The 16,701-nt window shown below is 43.8% G+C and overlaps 1 protein-coding gene across 3 annotated transcripts in view; it reads left to right on the forward strand.

Moving 5' to 3' along the window:
- PDE2A (phosphodiesterase 2A) overlaps positions 1–16,701 on the forward strand; it is a 1,588,440-nt gene that overhangs the window by 1,485,315 nt on the left and 86,424 nt on the right. For all 3 annotated transcript variants that reach the window (XM_069203789.1, XM_069203788.1, XM_069203790.1), the window contains 2 exons: positions 4,819–4,930; positions 11,634–11,673. In XM_069203789.1, the coding sequence (XP_069059890.1) occupies positions 4,819–4,930; positions 11,634–11,673 (152 nt within the window). The remainder of the gene's footprint in view (positions 1–4,818; positions 4,931–11,633; positions 11,674–16,701) is intronic.

Genomic DNA, 16,701 nt, shown 5'->3' on the forward strand with positions numbered 1-16,701 from the left:
TCAAACCTCACCTCCTCCGCGTCCCTAGGGTTGAAGATGGTAAATTTAGGTTTCAGTTTGGGGGAAATTACTGGGTGTTGTTCCTGAGTAGAACAGGGTTGCCTAGTTCAGAGGAGTGAATTTTAGGGCTAAGGAAGTTTGTTTAGAATGATAAAGGAATAGCTTTTGAACTAAGTCTCTGATAGGTCAATAATGATTTGGATAGTAGGTTGGGAGTATCCATAGTGTGTTTCTTGTTTGAGTGGACGTTGAATAGTCCCAATTTAATATGAGAGCTGTGGTATGGAAACTCGAGGCCTGAAGTTCTGCTGGGGACTCCTTCCCATTGGAATGACAGATGTGGGCTGGACCTCCATGGAAGAGGACAAGTGGTGTGAGATGAAGTGGAGTCACTGAAGAGCTGCAGGTGAGCTATGGTGTTTTAGTGGGTGATTCCCTTAGTTAATTTGTGTTTGTTTGCCTAGCTTGTAGAATGTCTTCTCTATGACTGATTGCACTTTTTCATTGGGCTGAAGCATGATAGTTGTTTTGGTGTAGATGTTGGCATTTAAAGTGTGCCCATCTGAGAAATAAAATGATATTTTATTATTGTTTTATTTTTCAGCTGCTGGCTCAGCCTACGTGTGCAGGGAGGGACGGGCTGGGCAATGGGAAGGGGGATAAGGAGGAGGAGTGGAATGCACTAAGTGTGCATGTGTTTTTGGCCAACCATCTTAGCCTGGTCAAACTGGCATGCACACTTAGGTTTCTCCAACATGACTGTGTTGCACACCTGGGTTAGAAAAACTGCACAGACCCCAGTGCACTGTCTGAGTGGCAGACCAGGCCACTCAGACCAATTCTGATGCTGCGCTCATGCTACGCATAGCATGAGAGCAGCACCAGGATTGCGTGGGAAGCCTGTGCTTGTGTCCCAGGGAATGCTGGGACACCATCAGGAGAGAAGAGGAGTGAGGCAGTAGGTGCCAGCCGAACAGTAACTTAGTTTTTTTTAAATTATTTGTGTTTCTCCTGTCCCCGTCAATGTTCTGTTCCCCCCTTTCCTTGACATGTGCAGCAGTCACCCCTGAGACTTAGGCCCTCATTTTGAACATGGCGGTAATGACCGCACCGCAGACGGGGGCGGTTATTACCACCGACGGCATGGCGGTGCAGACCGCCATATAAAGATAACAGTAGTGAACTCTCACCGCCAGGCCTGCATCGACCGCCGGGCCGACAGTAGCCACTTTCGAACCGGCGGTCAAGCCTAGACTGACGGGGGAATAATCATCCCATATCCTGCAGGGATTTCCTGGCGGGGTACCCACACAACCCACAAATACCCCTCCCCCCTGAAAAATCCCCCTCACCCCTGAACCCCGAAATCCTCCACCCTGCCCCTCCTCCCCTGATCACCCTGTAGGCCCTCCCCAACCCCCCCCTCACCATCCTCCACCCCCACCTCCGTTTAGGTCCCCCAACCCTCAAATACACATGCACGCATACATAGACATACACACATGCATTCATACATGCAGACACACATCCCCCCTTCACAAACACAGACGCACACCCCCATGCACTCCCTCACTCAACACACACCCGCTCCCCCCTTCCCTCTTGGACAGTACTTACCTGTTCTGTGGCGCTGCTCTGGGAGGTAACAGGCTCATAGGATGCTGCTCCGATGGCATCGCCGCATCTCCATACACCGCCACGCCTATGACTGCATCATTATAGACGTGGCAGTGTGTGGACTGACGTGGCGGTGAGGGTGGAGCAGCATCCACCCCCACCACTGACCGCCAGCATGGCACATGGCGGCCCTCACTGCCATCAATGGCAGTGAGGCTCCGGGCGTCATTATATGGCGGGGTGCCTGCCGCCGCCATTGGCGGTCTTCTTTTGACCATCAGCACTGTTGGGGCATCCCGCCACGTTCATAATGACCACCTTAATGACATCTATACCGGGAGATGAGATGTTGCATGATCTGGCACCATCTTATCTTAGACCAAATAAGTTCCATTTGTTCCATTCCTTGTCTTTTTTATCTTATCATGGGTCAGCCAAAGATTAGCTGTCAGTGTCCCAAGATTTGGAAAGAGCTTGCACTAGAAATCAGAACCCTGGCCACTTTTCAGCAGGACATAAAGGAATTAAAAAGCATTCTTTCTAAGGGGGTTTTAAAGCTTATCTTGGTTCTGATTGGCACTTTGGTTTTTCCAACACCCTATGAAATTTAGCAATAGTTGCTGTACATAAAAAATGAAAACAAAAGAAGTGGGCCCTCATTTTCACAATCTGGACACCACATGTGAGGAACAGTGCAATGGTGTGGTCTGCTCCACGCCATCAAATGACAAAACCCTTTGGCACAGAGGCCGGGGTGCACCATACGGTGTCCTACCCTCCAATCTGTACTTGAATGCAAAGCCACTTTACTCACAGAGAATGTGTGGCAGAAAGCTGTTTCTTATGAATGATCTTTTCATGTTGACCCTCTGTTAACATAATTTATACAGATCCTTGCTGAGGAGCTTTTGGAAAGTAACTCAGGTACATTATGTAAATAAGAGGCATCTCAGTACAACCTTTTCCAGACGGTAACATCCAGGGCTGACTTTAGGGCGGTGCGACCGGTGCGACCGCACTGGGCGTTGACCTGGAAGGGAGGCACTGACCTCGGGGTGGGGGGAGGGGAAGCACCGTGTTGAGCAATAACTTATGATTTAAAAACACCTGCTGCCAGTGCTTAATTTGTAAATAAGAAGGTGCCGGTGCCCAAAGCCCGCCTCTTAAACATGCGGCTGCTGCCATTAAATGTGGGAACATGGAATACTGAGGCAGCGTAATCCTGAAGCCATCTCGGGCCTCTTTAATCCATATAAAGCAACTCCCTGCACCTTCAGCTCACTCTTGCAGCTTTCTACTTTCTCCCTTCGTGACGCTTTTTCATTTTTCTCTTCCCCCGTCTATCCCAAACGTGTCTTTTGCTCGCAGCACATGCTTGAGGCAGAAGATTAAGCCCCGGACCTCAAAAATAAGCTCAGCACCGGAAACAACAAGCACAAATTAAGCACTGCCTGCTGCAGAGTTCCTTGTGTGTCCAGCTTTCAGGCAGCAATAACAATGTCAAGCTCAATCTTGCGATGAATATTCCTGCTAGGGAGAGAGACACGAGTTGTGTCCGTAAATGAGCAAAGAGGGTTATATGACGGATCTGTATTTCACGATAACTGAGTGAATTAGTAAAGCTAGAATTTACCAGGGCTTTATAACTAATTTGAGAGAGGGCTATAGAGAGATGAGGGGCACTTTTGCTGGGTGGTAGTGTGGGAATCCGATGAGGAGGTCTTGGGGAGGAGGGCACCATAAAAGATCCAGATGCTCCGGGCACCAGTAAGCCTAACGCAGGCCCTGTAATAGCCTTATATGGATTACTGAGCAGAGTTATTTGGGCCTTGCACTGTCTCCCGGGGGCTCTTTTGGTGTTGAAAGCATGTAAGGTTCTGTCCTAAGCAGTTGTGGAGGTGCTCAAATTCAGCACAAATTTTGGACTTGTTAGGAAAGCAATCCCTAGTGTGCAATGGAGATGTGAATTTATCTGCAGTGAGGTTTTGTGATCTTAATTCCCTGGAGGTGGCAAACAACAATATTGTTGTACTTAGGTCTGGGAATACCTGCATGGACTCTAAAAGGAATCGCGAAGGCTGAGATATGAATTGTCACAATCAGAGTTATCTGGATCATTTTGTCCTCTGCGTGTGTGACCCAGTAGTGGTTGGACCATAAAGCTGAGTTTTTTTAATGTAACCTCTTTAGGTGTGCTTGATGGATCACACAGCAAAACTACATCCAGGAGAGTTTAACCAACCTTAACCTTCTAAATACCTGGGGAACTCCGAAGGACATGATTAAATTTGATTTGTACAAACTAAAGAGCCCATTCAGGGCCATCTTGAGTACTCATACTATGTATAAAATAACACCTAGGCCTGAGCAGTGTCTGACGTCTCTCAAACCTGCTCCCACATCTTAATAGTAGGATCTTTAAGCACAAACCGGTTGCCCTTAATTCTAAAACAGTGTCCTGTAAATATTGAAAAAGACCAGGTTTCCCATCAGAATGCTAGTGGACACATATATTGTAGCAGTATTCCTTCATATATGCACAAATCTCTTTGCCAATGGGCCCTTATTCTGTGAACAATTCAGCATAAAATGCTTGCAGGAGCATATTTTCTCAAATACTTATTGGATGAGGATGTTTACTCAATTGGTGGCTCTCTGGTTATTTGTAACCTCCATCCTTTGCTGAAATGACACCAGTGGCAGGGAAGAAATGAAATCACTAATAGTGGAAGAGGCCCCATCTGTACTTCTAGCCAATCATGGCAAAATCACTGGCAGCCCAAAATCACGTAATGTTTGTGAATTTTCTTATTTTAGTACCTCTAATTTAAACTGAGGATGTACCAGAGGATTTAAGTTAAACTGTTCTTTCCTACAATTTTTATTGTGTTCAGAAAAACATATGTGAACTATGCTGCGGTTATTGCACTCTAGATGCTCTCTTGAAAGCTCAATATGAACTGGGCTGCTTGCAACAGAAACTGATAAGAGGTTTCCTAATTTTTTAAGTCTAAGGACATGCATGCCATAGATGGAATCTGTTGCTACAGGATTACTTTACTCATTCGGGCACTGGGAGGAGAATACACCTTTAGTAGCCATTTCATCTGGACTATCCCACAAGGAACACGGACAAATGCAAGTTTAACGCTGTAAGTGATGGATGTGAGAAAATCGTGAACATTGTCTGTTCTTCTCTAGATACACAGAAGAGGATGAGCACAAGATCCAGCACTGCTTCTGTTACACCTCCACAGTCCTCACCAGCACCCTGGCGTTTCAGAAGGAACAGAAACTGAAATGTGAATGCCAGGTTTGTGCACTCTGCAACTTATGGTGTCTCCTCTTTTGTTGTGTTATGCCATGTTGTGATGTTTTGTGTGCTGTCAACACTAACTGACTCTAAAGGCTGACCGCTTAGGAGCTTTAAAGGCCGGCTTAGTACACATGCCAACATTCCCTATAACATTATTAAGTTATAAATCATGTATGCACTGCTTAATTTGTAAATAAAAACGTGCTGGTGCTCAAAGCCTTCCTCTGAAACAAGTGGCTGCTGCAATTAAATGTGTGAACACGGAATACTGAGGCAGCGTAATCCTGAAGCCATCTTGGGCCTCTTCAATCTATTTAAAGCCACTCCCTGCCCCCTCAGCTCACTCTTGCAGCTTTCTGCTTTCTCCCATTGTAACGCGTTTTCGTTTTTCTCTTCCTCCGTCTTTACCATATGTGTCTTTTGCTCGCAGCAAATGCTTGGGGCAGAAGAATAAGCCTCAGCCCTCAAAAATAAGTGCCGGTGCTCAGCACCAGAAAGAACAAGCACAAATTAAGCACTGCATGTATGTAATTGTGGGTTCTATTGTCAGTGCCTTCATTAGCAATGTTGATTGAAGTGGGCATTTTAAATTGGTTGATGTCCTGCTTACCTTCCTGTCCTGGCCTCTTCCTTAGTGCACCAGAGGTTCATTGTAAGACACACACTGGCAAAGCCAAGAGGTTTGAAGTTGGTAGGGCAGCAGCGGGGATGGAGAACTGCCAAAAGCAACTGAAAATGGATGGCACAGAACCCCCCCCTTTCTGTAGCATTTAGTTTTGAGATGCGTTTGTCAGCACCAGCTTCAGCAATGTCACTCATGCACTCCTAAGGAGGCTGAATGATACACCTACACAGCGAATAGAAAGTGGTGATACTAAAATACTCCTGTAGACTGATCCAAGATGGAGTCGTCAAGCCAATGGCGGAAGGATACGGAGCAAACAAAGCCAATGGCTGAAGGAGGCTGACCCAGGCCCCTTTAAGTAAGTATAAAATACAATATGTAAGCTGTGAATGGCAGAAGGGCTGTACACTACAAACCTAAACATGCATTGGCAAAGCCAACAGGTCTGGTATTGGCTGTCAATCTTTTGGATTTAAAAATGCTTGTTTTGGTTTGTCATTTTATTGTGTAAAACTTTAGTGTTGATGAAAGCTGTCGGGCTTTCGTCATTCTTTCAAAACATTGGCTAAAAGCAAAATTGCTTTTGATCTCAAAAATCACATACTGCATTATATTTCCTGCCACATAAGGGATGTGCTCCTTGTAAAAGAGCAAAATGTCGTCACTCACAGTGAAGTCAGCCAGTAGCTGAAGTGGGCTCCCCGTGCTGTAATAGGTGGACGAAAATGTCACATATCAGACCAATGGATGGAGAGGGCTGGCTGGAAGTCCCTGTACGTCAGTATATTATACATTTAATTTTAGTAAATCAAAATGCCTTGCCAAATGCAACACTGAAAGGAGGGAAATAGATCCAACCACAATGACTAGACACACCTTTTTGCAACTGCAACCAAATTTCTTAAACAACAATATCTTGTGATATTTGGCCCTGGTTTTATCGAGGCTGCTATGATAGACATCTGGGTAACTAATTTGTTTTCTCCACCCTGTGACCTCGCTATTCAATGCAAAGAGGTCCAAGAGTTTATACTCATTCTATTTCATTTATTGTTTTTTTTTTTATTATTGAATTAATAATAACTCAACTATTCAGACTGAAGAGGGTCTTAAAATCCTAAAAAGACCCCTGGCGCAACAAATGCTTTTCTGAACTCTGTGTATTCAGATGAGATTAGTTCTGCTAACAATCTACCTGAGCGACACTGAGGGAAAGCAGAGGTTTCAAAATGTCTCTATTGCTGTTTAAGTCAGGAAGGGGTATATTTGCTAACATAAGCCCACGCTTTCTTGCAGAACAACACAGTTCTCTTCTGCAATCACTGGTCTTTTTAATGTATACTAACTAAATGCCATGTTTTGTGTTACCTAGATGTGTCCACCCACAACTTTATTAAATATACCCCTGAGTATGCAGTCACACTGCACTCAACAAGTTCTCTGCTTTGCTGGGGAATTTGTTTGTCAGATTTGAAGACTTTCTGGCACACCAGTATGTTCTCAGAACTTTTCACCACTTGTGTAAGAGTGTGTGATAGTCTTCAGAAGGGAGGCTTCCCAGTTCAAGGGTGCCCTGGCTGTACCCAGACAGGCAGCTGTCTCTTTCTTGGGTTCATTGCTTTCAAAACACCCGTATGTAATCGAGCTGCTTTGGTATTCAGATGTGTGTTTCAAACTCCATTACTCTGCCCTCTCAGTGTTGTCAAGCATGCAGCCATTGTTCAGCTCATCCGTGACTTTCTTTTGAGTTGGTTTATGAAAGGAAGGTCATTACCTTCTGTGTTATTGGTGTATTTCAGTGTTGGTGTGATGCACTCAACTTCTTGCCCCAGCAACAATTTTCAACAAGGACACTTCTTCATTGCTTCGGATGTTTGATTTAAAAGCATATCTTACAGATGATTGGCGTGCATGGCGTTAATAGACCCAGTTGTGGAAGGTCATTTGTACCCAGAAGTGTCTTAGCACTGAGAAATCTTGTTTTATGAAACTGTCACTTTCTCTCATTATTTTGCTGCAGATGAAAATACTTTTTGCAGAATAGTCTGTTAACATTGGCACATCTTTTGATGACACACGCTCATTTCGCACCCCCATCCGCCATGCAATTCGATGTGACTTTTCTTACTTGCCTTACTAGTCCAGAAATCAAGCACATTTTTTGGAACAGAGATGAGAGTGACCCTCTCCATCCTTCCCTTCAAGTAAGGGGTTGGAAGAAGGGGGTCTCTCTCTCCTAAGGCACTTAAAGTGTAGCCCGTAATTGAAGGAATTGTGCGGGCCCCCATGTCCATCATTAAAGAAACATCCAGAACCACCTCGCTCATCAGTGAAGACCCCACCTTCGTCATTGATGACATAGCCGGGATCAGCTCCATCGATCAATACACTGCCAATGCTCTCCTCTCCATCAATGAAGGCCCCCTATCTTCATCACCGAAGACAGCTCCAGGTTCCCCAACCTTATCACTGAATACACTGCCAGAATCCACACAACACACCCGCACCATCATTGGTGAAGACGCCCCTGAAGATACAGTCTGATCCCCACCTCCATCACTGAGCACAATGTCCGATCCCCACCTCCATCACTAAACACACGGTTGGAACCCCAGCTCCATTACTGAAGACACCCCACATTAATAATTGAATATACTGTTGGATACCTAATTCCATCACCTAAGGCACTCCCAGATCCCCCGTGCTGCATCACTAAGGACGCTGTTGTATTCCTCCCACCTTCCATCACCAAAGACACTGGCTAATCTACACCCCCATCACTAAAGACACTGTTGACCCCACCCAATCATTGAAGATTCACCTAGAATAATTGAAGATTCATCTAGTGTCCCAAGGATATAATTGAACTCCCCATTTCCATCACAGAAGACACAACCATAATCTATACCTCTAACATTGAAGACCCCACCTTTATCATGCTGCAATGACCCCACCTTCAGCACTAAACAGCCTATGAAAGCTGCTGTCTAATCCCCTCCTCCATCGCTTAAGACACTGTTGAATCGCAACACTGATCATTAAAGATACTGTCAGATCCTCACCTAATGAAGAAATCACCTGATCCTTTCTCCTTCATCATTGAAGACACTCCTGGATCCCCAGATTCATCACTGAAGACAGTGACTGATCCTGCAACTCCATCACAGGGCCTGATCCCCCACCTCCGTCTCAGAACACAGTATGTCACAACTCGGTATGAGCCACGTGGAAGGAGAGGGTCTGAAACTAATCCACCAATCTCAACCAAGTAAGAACCATATATGGAGTAACAGGGAATTTCTAGCTCACAGATTCATAATAGAGAGAAAATACGAAGCGGGAGGAGAAGAGAAACACACTGGAGTAGATGACTCATCTCACTGCAGGTAGATGCTCTGACTCTTGCTTATGGTCTCTCTCTCAGATATGTTAAAGGGACTGCACACACCATTGGTGCAAAAAATATTTATGTCAAGCAGATATAACTGGTGGTCATAAACTAGTTATATTGCAATGCCCATGTTCTTGGATTTTACCTGTTGCTATGTGGTAATGGCAGATAACAACTGCAGGAAGTACTCTGAGACCTTCTCCAAGTTTGGAGCACCACGAGATGCTGAGAAGTGGTGGATGCTTTTAGTCACAAACAGTGTAGATCAAGTTGGAATCTGACCTGCAGAGTAATTCAAACCTCCGAAACAGGGAAGACGGGGGAGAGGAGGTACAAAAAAGAGGTGCAGGGAAACTCCAAATACAGTAAACAAACTGAGTGTGCAGGAACCATACAATTAAGTAGTTGGGAGGCAACTTGCTGTTGCCACCAGGCTGCTTAAATTACCCGAGACGCAGTCCTTCTGTTAATCTGATTGGTTGTCTTTCTCTGTTTGAACTTGATGGCTAGGATCCCGCATGTAGCCCGAGCTGCCCATGAGTGGATCTTCATCATCTCCATGGCTCTGAAATTTCTTTTCCATCTGATTTTCTCATGATAGTCCCATGACTCACGCCAGGCTATTAAATCCCCACCTTGATCAATGAAGACACCCTCTGATCACCACCACCATCACTGAGGAGACTGTCAGATTCCGAGCTCCATCACTAAAAACACTATTGGCTCTCCTTCCACAATCACTGAAGACACTGTTGAATTTCCACCTACATTGCCAGAGATGTTTTCTGATCCTCCCTCTCCACAAACAACTGATTCCCATCTCCATCACTGAAGACACTGTCTGATGCCCCCATCTGTCAATAAAGGCTCTGTTATCCCTAACTGCATCAGTGAAGATACTTTCCGATTCCTCTCTCCATCACCAAAGGCACTGTTGGATCACAGGCTTCATTCCTGAAGACAGTGTGTAATCCCAAGCATCTGTCACTGAAGACACTCATGCATCCCCACCTGCATCACTGAACACACTTTCGGATCTCTCCTCCGTCACTGACGATGCTGTCCAGCCCATAGCCATTCTGGTCCTTTGTGTCACAAGTGCACCACTTCCACCATTGTCAGTCATTCACCTGAAACATCTACCTAGAACCTTTTTTTGAAGGCTTCCTTTTGGTATATCAAAATGGATGCAAGCCAGAATGTCCATCAGTGTACTTATGGAAGAAACCACATCAGTCATTGTTAGAAAAGAAGGGCGTGTACCATTTAGTGGGGCCGATTGAGAGTGCCCTAATCCGAGTGTTAGAAACAAAACAGCCATTTTCTGCTGTAAAGTTGTTATTTTTTTAGGTGGACACAAAGTGGGCATTTAGGTGCAACATCTTTACATCTTAACCTGGGAGGAACTGATGTGGAGAACGAACGGTGCAGTGGGGTTATACCTGATCCTGGTATATACCTAACTCAAAGCCTACAACCCTGAAGGAACACCACTTTAACATATTCTGCTAGCAGACTGTAAAACAGAAGTCTGGTGATATATAGTGTAACATTTACACTGTCCAATCATCATTTTGGCAGTATGTTGGTGTAGTCTCAAACGACAAATTTATTGTATTTGACCAATGAAATAACCTGCAGAAGTCATGAACGATCTTTTGAAAACTGCCTCACCATTACATGAGATAAACTAGATGGATGGATTCTAGAGCGAATGGTGGGTAGACAGCCTTCCTACAGCCTCTCATCCGGGAATCCAGCTGGTCCTGCTACCACTTCGAGCGCTATTGCATTGTCACATGTTCATGAGTACCAATACCTTGTCAGTGGATTCTTGACATATAACACACCCGTGCCTCGACACATGACCTCAGTATGGACTTAACTCCTCACTAGCTCCCATCTTCGACCTTACCATGACCCCTTTGCTAGCCCTCACTCTCCAGCTTACCTTTAACCTAAGCTGACACCTTACCTAATGCAAACCCAACAACTAGTAATTAATGTATTAGCAAACTAGGTGATGGCGAGTTGTGAGTTAAAATGATGTGGTAAAGTTAGGACACAGTAAAGTAAACAAGGTAAAGTAAACACCCAAAGCACAAAATAAACCCAATAGGTACATTTCAAAGAGGAGAAAGATAGCTCACTTGGGGGTAGTGCTTAACTTGAGCCGGTGGTTCCCGGTGCGGGCACCTGCACTTATTTTTTAGGGCCGGCACTTATTTTTTTGCCTCAAGCATTTACTGCTAGCAAAAGACACATATGGGAAAGACGGAAAAAGAGAAAAACGAAAAATCCTCACAAAGGGAGAAAGCAGAAAGCTGCAAGAGTGAGCTGAAGGGGCAGGGAGTGGCTGTAAATGGATTAAAGAGGCCAGAGATGGCTTCAGGATTACGCTGCCTTAGTATTCTGTGCTCGCACATTTAATGCAACAGCCGCATGTTTCAGAGGAGAGCTTAGGGCACCGGCCTGTTTTTATTTACAAATTAAGCTCTGGGAATAGTGGTATGAAGTCAAGAGAGGTACCTGCTCCAATGTGCGGGCGCAAACAAGACTGTGCCTGGATAATGGCGGCAGAGCTTAAATTCAGCACTGCTTGAAATGTCACCTACCACGCATTACATCTGTTCGCCTGCTTAATGAATACACACTAAACATGTTTACTCTTTTGTCTTCCACAGGCTCTCTTACAAGTTGCCAAAAATCTCTTCACACACTTGGGTAAGCGCTGCTTTCTCTTCATCGGCTTCTGAGCACATGCCCTTTTTTGCCTTTTAATTTACAAAACCATTGTCATTTCACCTTGATGATGTATGTGTGTATGTATATATATATATATATATATTGCCAGTTGCAGGCTTCTGCTGAAACGCGTTGCCAGTAGTTCCCTGATTGGTATCACGTTTGTGTTTTCATAATCTAATACATTTCTGCAACACGGGAACGGAGAGTGCCGCCGTCTTTTGTGGGGCTTTTGTGAGCTAACAGATGTACATTACATAGAGGAATCTCACAAGGCCGCTTTGACTTTGTTTTGATATATATATATATATTTAGATATATATATAGTGCTGGTGAATGGCAATAAACTGGTAAAGACATTGCAGAATATATTATTCCGCGCTGTAAGAGAGAACCTGACCGCACAAACATGTCTGCAGGCGCGTTAAAATAAGACAGGTCCTAGCTCAGGTCCGTTGCTCTCAGCATTCACAGTCTGTTTTCAGCAGGTTCCCCAGCAACTGGAGCTGTGATGCCCAGACCAGTCAGTCTCAGGCTGTATATAACCTACTCAGTGGTATTTCAGTTTCATGCGGATGTATCAAATGTAGCAAGGAACGAAGAATTGTCTTGAAACAAATTAAATGTTTTTTTAAAATTATTAATAAGATAACAAAATCTGTTGTTGATGTCATGAATGTCTTTTGAGTTGCTAGCAGTGCCGCCCCCCACTGATGTCATTTAACTTGCCATGAGTGATGTCATATGTTACGTCATAACCATTACATGGCTAGGTGCACTTTAAGTGTAGTTCACTAAACCATAACTCTTGAATTTCAGTGGTTTTTAGGTAACTTCACTTTAACTGTATTTCGTTCAGTGAACTAAGATTTTGGTAAAGAAATATTAAGGTCGTATAACAAAAACAAATCCTAACTTCAGACTAACCTTTGTTTTTCAGTGCATTTCTGGGGTGTTTTGATAATATGCCACATCCAGATGTTCCTTGCACTTAACTTACTACTTGTGGCCAAGGCAAGCTACACACTGCCTTGGGCCATGCGCTGGAGGGTTTGGCTGCAGGGCCTGGCTTTTGGCAAGGCTGGCACCCAAACCTCTGTGGGAGGCCAAACCTTGCCGCCCAAGGCCTTTGGCTTCTTGCAGAGGAGGTTGGCTGCAAGGACTCACCTTGCCAGATGTGCATCAAAGTATCAACATAGTAAGAGTCCGCCAGTTGTTGTGCAGGTCAGTAACACTACACAAAGTTATTAACAAATTACATTTTAACCCTCCTATTCCTTGCTGGATATGCTTGAAACCTGGGAATTCTGGACTGATGCCACACTTATCAACAAATAAACACTTTTTTGACTCTCCCATTTAACTATGTCTCTTCGACAAATCTGCAGGAATGTAAATATACTAAGAATTAGCTAAGAATGCTAAGCAGCTACCAATGTTTTTGACAGTTTGTCGAAGTGGTAAAGTTATGCGAAAATAAAAAAAAATACACATTTTCAAAGTATCACTATAATTTAACCATTTCACGCCCAGATCGAAACTATTTTGAACACTAATTTCTTGGAAATTACTGAAAATTACTGAATAGATTTATACTAAACAAAGCAAAGGCTTTTCCTTGAGTAAAGTTGTAGATTCCTGCAACGATTGGTGTAATTCCTTCCGCTTTTTTGTGCGCATCGCAGAGCAAAGAATCGTAAACGAGTTAAAATTGGAAATATCACTTTCTTTGACTCGCCATTTTGTTTTTGTTCTGCATTAACTAAGCCATTCCGACCCCAAATAGAATTACCTTTTTATTGGAAACTTTCGTGCATATTAGTTGAACAGTGCCAAAGGTATTAAGAAAACAAAATATGCTTTAGCAGTTGAACCTCTGACATAACCATAAATCAAATGCAGTGCAAAATAAGCAGGTTTAATGCCCTAGTGAAATAATATACATGTACTATATAAAAGAACAATACCTGTTTGGCCAATCACACCACAGAAAAATGATACAAAGGAGCATTTTCTCCATTTGTAGACCACCACAAAGTTGATGTAATCTCGGGATGTAGCTGGACAAGGTGTAGGAGGGAGGCATGTGCAGATTATTTTTTACAAATATCATAGTGACTCCTTGTGCACCACAATCAAATGTGCAAAGGAGCGCACAGTCTAAATAGGAAGCACCAGGAGAAAAGAAGTGAAGCACCAAAGGCCACTTACAATGATATGGAAAGGGACAAAATGTGCTGCTAAGACTTGTATAGAAGTTGATTGAATATGTTCAGTTTCACATACACCCCCTGTCCTAAAATTGTAATCCCTTTTATTAACTGGAAATAAAATGCTACAACTCTGTGCTTAATTTGGAAAAACACAAAATAGTTTCAAGGGCACCAAGTTTCTCCCAGGGACCTGCTGTAGATGCTGCTGAATGGTGGCATGCCATATTCTAAGGTTGCCCAGTCTGGAATCCAACTCATCTGTTTTTCCCACCACTCCACAGTTTCTGCCTCTTTAGCTCACTCTTCCAGGTCCTTTTTTGTGCATGCTTTCTTTCTTTGTCGGTGTTGTCCATCTATCTCGTTCTCACTGTTCTGTCTGTCAATCTCTTGTGTGTCAAAGTCTGATGATAAAAAATAAGTCCTGATCCCCACAAATGAGTGCTGCTTCCCACCAATGGGAAACACCAGCACAACCCAAGCAGTTTTCAGACAGTTGGATGTATAACACTTGAAAGTCTGCATTTGAGTAGTAAAGCCCTACTGATAGTGTTAAAATGTTGCTGATGAAAGTTCAGTGGGCTCCTTCAGATGTGCTGATACAATGAACATAAGAACTCAAAGCTGCCGTCAGCATCTTTACCTCCTCACCCGTCATCCTCGTCCCACTTCTCACCTGCATGAGTTATCCCCTATCACCGGCTATTGCTACTACCAAACCCCCAAAAAAGAAACTAATATGTCCGTTTTCTACTTTCTGTACATTAGTAATAGCAATGGGCTACTCATGCAACACTTGCTGGTTTTAAATTTTGGGCTTTGTGTTTCAGGCCCGTCGTTTTGATTTACATCACTTCCTTGGCATTGTGCTATTGCCAGGGACACTGAAATTATGCGATTATGCAGCAGCTGTGATTTTTGCATAATTATAGATTTGTTGCATTTGCCACATAATCCATTATCTGCAGCACAATCTGCAGATTTTAACAAAAAAAAGTGTTTCTAGCTCAAATGGTTCAAAAGTTGTTCAAAATGCAGGGACAGTTGCCACGCAGTGAAAGACTCTTTGCAAAGCAGGACTGGCCACAGGACTGGTCACCTTAAACTGGTACTAATGAGGTGCAACCAATACCCAGCGAGTGTTACCAAGTTTAAAAATGACAAAATAATGAAGTAATACTACAACATGTGCAGCATTATATCTCATGATTTGGCTTTTTCGTTGCATAATTTACTCAATGCTGCCACATAATTTGATCCTCTCCTGCATTATAATTCCAGTGGCCCTGGCTATTGCTAAGCAGGCAAGCAGTAAGGCGTTTAGTTCTTCTGTAACAGCCCAGTTCAGTGGGGGACCTACCACTCTTGGATATATCAGAGAAGTGCCTGGCAGTCACATCCATCTACAGCGCAAGCCTGATGGAGCATTGTTAAATGTAATTCTTTCATAAAAGGTGTGAGAATTTGTGTGAGCACAGGTCGCATCTGTCTGTCATTTCAGCGTACCCCAGAGCAGCACTATTAAATGTAATTGTATTGAAAGAGACACCAGAATTTGTTTGAGCTCACTGCCCACCAACCATATAAATTAGGAAGTTTGTTGCTGGGAACAAGGCCTATGTGTGAAGAACATGTCAATCCATTAGCTGGGTATTCTAGGTGGATATTGCTTGCTGTGTTGTTATGGAGTTGAAAGCTGCCAGAAGCTCTAATATTAAGGAACTGGTTCTCCTGGGGGTGAGGTGCAAGAGAGTACTCCACAGTCTGAGGATACCCTTCCATCCAGAAGATCATTGATTAGTCAGTCATAGCAACATTTGTGGCCAAGAGGGTCCCTGCACTAAGATGCCTATGATGTTGGAGGAGCCTGACAATGATGGGGCAGGCTGCTCAGAGGAGGAAGACATTAGAGGTCACTGCAGGGGCAGGAGCTGACTGATTAAAAACAGCATTTGAAGGATATTCTCGCCCTGCCTCAATCCTAAGCTAATGTTGATAAGGTGACTTGTCAATATCAATGGTGAGAACCTGAAAGTCTATCTGTTCATGCTGCTATTCTGAAGGTGCTCTCTAATGCATGGAATGAGGTGGATCAGTCCTTTCCTAGATTCTGAGGAATTTCTGCCAGTGGTCAAGGTTGATTCCCTGGTAGGGGGACCTTCATCGCATGGTGTAATAATCACTGAGGAAGCAGTACTTCCAGATGCTCTGGGCAAGAAGTTGCAGTCTACAATGAAGGAATTGTTTTCCACCGCAAACCTTGCTATCTTGGTGAGTCCCTTTTTGAATGACACTGTTCAGCCAACGATCAAGAACTTCCAATTATAGGCAGAGCAGATACAGCAGGCAGCAGACCTTACTACAACATTAGTTTGCTTGATCTAATGGTAGGAATAGTGGCAAGTTCAGGGACTGCCGTCGCAGCCAGAAGGCACCTCTTTAAGACATCTTTTTTACCTGGATCCAGTTTCTTTGGGTACAGCTGGAAGGACGTGTCACAAAGTCTGCTGAAGACAGTACGTTTTTGGCTCCAGTAAATTCACGTTTCAGAGGTGGCAGAATTAGGGGAATTGGTGACTTGTAGTGCACTGATACTTTTTTTTATTGTTCTTTTCAGATAAAGGTGCTCTAAAACCAGATTAATAATTTATGCTCAAAATTTCATCCACTTTTCATATTTCTCTGGATTTGGTTTTGCTAATTGTTCATCCTTCTCTGAGTTCTCTTGAAGATACATTGCCTTCACTAGATGTTCATTGTATGCTATCCATTTAGGTAAATAGCACAGGGAGGGAGA

This window comes from Pleurodeles waltl, chromosome 8 (assembly GCF_031143425.1).
Source record: "Pleurodeles waltl isolate 20211129_DDA chromosome 8, aPleWal1.hap1.20221129, whole genome shotgun sequence".
Lineage (NCBI taxonomy): Eukaryota > Metazoa > Chordata > Amphibia > Caudata > Salamandridae > Pleurodeles > Pleurodeles waltl.